General features: G+C 48.8%; 1 protein-coding gene across 1 annotated transcript in view; it reads right to left on the bottom strand.

Annotated features, from left to right (window-relative positions):
- The window catches only part of RPA2 (replication protein A2), a 9,640-nt gene extending 8,238 nt beyond the window's left edge, over positions 1 to 1,402 (bottom strand). Inside the window, exon 1 of the mRNA XM_014521734.2 lies at positions 1,262 to 1,402. Within this exon, the coding sequence (XP_014377220.1) occupies positions 1,262 to 1,402 (141 nt within the window). The remainder of the gene's footprint in view (positions 1 to 1,261) is intronic.
- Between the last annotated feature and the right edge of the window lie 2,103 nt (positions 1,403 to 3,505).

The raw sequence follows: 3,505 nt of genomic DNA, 5'->3' as shown, positions 1-3,505 counted from the left end.
CGGACAACAGCGCAGCTCGGCCCGCAGCTCCCGCCGGCGCGCCGCACGCAGCCACCCAATCAGCGAGCGCGCCGCTCCCGCTCCGCCAACGTGCCGGCCAATCAGCTCCCACGGCGCTGACCTCCCAGCTATGTCCGGGTTCGAACAGGAAGTGTGACGTCACAGGGGTAGAGCGGTGACTTCCGCGCGGGGGCGGGGCCGCTCCGAACCCTGCTCACCTGTGGCGCTGGGGGCGGGGCGGGGCGGGGCTGGTGCTGCGTGGGCCGCGCCGCTGCGTGCTCCGGTCGGTCTTCCCGGGTCCTGGGCCCTCTTCCAGTCTTTGCACCGGTAGAGGTTGTGAGCAGTGAAGTAGGGGGGCTGCGCAGTTGGGGTTTTATCAGAAAGTCGAATTGACTAATAAAGATGTAAAATGTCATGCATCAAGTACAAACCCTCGAATAAAGGGCTGGGATTATGGGGCAAAATACTTCGAATCAACTCGAGCCACAGGGCTCTGCAGCTAGGGGACACGTCTCAATAACTGGCCAGGGCACTGCCCGACCCACGGCTCAGGGTCTGCGAGCCAGCCTGCCTGCTGGTGGCCACTGAAGAGCCGTGCTAATACGGTGTTTTCGGCTGTCTTCCATGTTGTGCTATTGGATGGAATATTATGCATTGATAAGGATGATTTATTTTGCATTAATACCAGATCTGCCTGAATCCAAGATGGTTTTGAATGTAGGATGCTTTAACCCCAAGTAAGCCAATTCCATATGTGGAAATTTAGAACATATCATCATTCTATAACTCGCTGTCATTTCCCATCTATAGAATCTGATTACTGGAGGGTTGTTTTAAATCTGTCCTCAGCTATGGAGGGGGAGAGGCACGGAGCCTGACCCCTGCACCTTGCTCCCCTGCCACTTGACCCCCATGCCCACACCCCTGCCACCTGTCCCCTGATCCACAACTCACCACTGGGCCCTAGTCACCTGCCCCTGGCCAATTCCCAACCCACCGGGCCGCCTGATCCCCGTCACATGCTGTTCTCCACCTCTGCCACTGCCCAGGCCCCAAGATCTGCTGCCTCCTAATCCCAAAGCGCACTACTGCCCAGTACCCTACCCACTTCCCCATGTGTACGGCTGCTTCTACCCATGACACCTGCTGCTTCCCAACCCGCCATGTGTTCTGTTGCCCAGTTCCCAACACATGCTGCTTCTGGCCGATCATATACACATGCTGATGCCCAATCCACCCACACAGCTGCCCCATTCCTCACCTGATCTTCATGTGCGCTGCTCATGAAAGCTGCTGCCCCATCCCCTGCCTGATCCCTGACCTGTACTATTGCCCAGTCCTTGACATAGCTGGAGACAGAGTGCTGGTACTCAGATCCAAGATGAGGCATGTTTTTCCCCATGTTGAATGAAGGGAAAAAACTTGTCTTGGATTCAAGTAAATACAGAAATAAATTACATTTGGAAAAATTGGTGTGGTTTTATATACAAATCATATATTTCCATGAGAAAAAAAGGAAGGAAAAAAAATTTATAATGTTTGCTCCCCTGTCAGAAAGCAATTTACATAACTGTGCTTTATTTTACTTAACTAATATACAGGCACAAAGTAGGAAAAAAGATCTGCGAAACTAATAACCTCACCCGTTCATGGTGAAAAGACATGACAGGTGCTTACCTCAAAATCTTCATCATGGCCTATAGCTCTGTCTTAGAAGACTGTTGCATGTTTAATATGAAAAACCGAAGAAGAAAAACCAAAGTGTAATTTTTAATATGGTTTAAACCAGAACCAAGAAGTCAAATAATGTTGCAAGTAATTCAAGTAGGTTCCATGTTCATAGTGATATGTATTAAAAAATTCATAGTTGCATATATGCATATCTCTGATTATATTCGTCATGTTTGACTAAGGTTATGTTCCATACTGACAACTTTGTCTATCCCTTATCACCGTACCCCTCATTAATATGCAGAGAGGATGCCCGTCAAACCAGCAGCCTGGAGGAGTAACAGAAACCCCAGCAGAGTGGCAGAGACCCCTGGCAGTGATGGAGCTCCCCGGCGGAGTGATGGAGAACCCTGGAGGTGGCATCCACAGCAGTGCTGCCTAGCATTGCACCCTAACACCTCTCTCCAGCATCAGAGCGCAAGTAACTCCTGTGCGGGCCTCCCTATCCAGCCCTTGATACTTTGGCTGGCATATGTAGTAGAGCCTCAGGAGAAGCATGGCAGGGCCTCTGGTGGGGATCTCCCTACCCAGCACTTACTACTAAGCTGGTGCAGGTGGTAGAGTCCCTGGATGGCAGCCCCGGGTGAAACTATCTTCCCCAGGGACGGCTAGGTGGTAGCTCCCCAGGTTGGGTTGTCAAGACTATGACTGATCAATACTGAACTACAGTTAATTGTGCCTGGAAAGCTACAGTTAATTGTTAAGGTATTGCTTAGGGTGTACCATTGCTCCCCTTTTCTCTTGTAATAAATCTGTTTTAATTTAAATTTGCTTACGAGTGGGCAGGTTTGTTTGCATTATAACACCAAGTTCAAAGTTATTTAACCAAGTTTCTGGGTGGGGGCTCAAGGTAAATTTGAAAAGTTGGTGTAAAACCCCTATATTTGTATGCAGCTATTCTTAATTCCATCTAGTGCCTGGCAAAACAGCAACATATGGGCCTTACCCCCCCCCTCCCCCCACACACAATGGCAAAGACATGTGGTTTTGGGTGACTCAAAAAAGGATTTCCATACATAATCCCAGGCCTGGGGGCCTGCTAGTAGGGAGCCAAGCTTCAGGTTGGGCAGCATCCTGCCCAGCATCTTTGAGAGAGTCCCCTGATGTTGGAGAGGTGTGTTTTGGGGTGACCCAAAAAGGATTTTCACTCATAATCCTAGCCCAAACCCAGCTCCTTCTTGAAGCCTGAGGAGCTGTCAGTAGTCAGCCCAGCACATACCAATCTTTAGGTTGGGCAGTGTGCAACTCAGACTTATTAGAAGTGTACCGTGATTGATGAGACATGTGATTTGGGGTGACCCAGAAAGGATTTTGGCCCATAATCCCAGTGTAATCTCAGTTCTTTTTTCAGGGCTATGTCCTTGATACATGATATTATTTTACATTTTAATTAGTAAATATTTATTTTTGATTAAATCCTAGCTCTTCAGTTTGTGTAATTCATTAGTAACAACTTTTAATTGTGTAAGGATTAGTTTTGAAAAAGGAACTGGGAAGAAGGAACTGGTAATAAAGAAACAACTTCAGACTCATTGGGTCGGACTGGGCTGGGCTGCAGGAACAGGTCAGTCCACAAGAGTTATCAAAATGGAAGAGTTATTAAAATTCACTTGAGAGATCCAAGGAAGAGGGCCATGCCCTTTGCTACAGAGGAAGGCAAACCCCACTTAGGTCGTACCAATTTGACCATGGGGTAAAAGTCCTCCCTGTTTTCAAATGTGGTTGTGCGGGCCCTCTCCCGATCCTGCCTGGATCGCCATGTGCGAGCTCTCTC

This window comes from Alligator sinensis, unplaced genomic scaffold, assembly GCF_000455745.1.
Source record: "Alligator sinensis unplaced genomic scaffold, ASM45574v1 scaffold264_1, whole genome shotgun sequence".
NCBI lineage: Eukaryota > Metazoa > Chordata > Crocodylia > Alligatoridae > Alligator > Alligator sinensis.
This window is presented reverse-complemented; position numbering and strand designations above follow the sequence as displayed.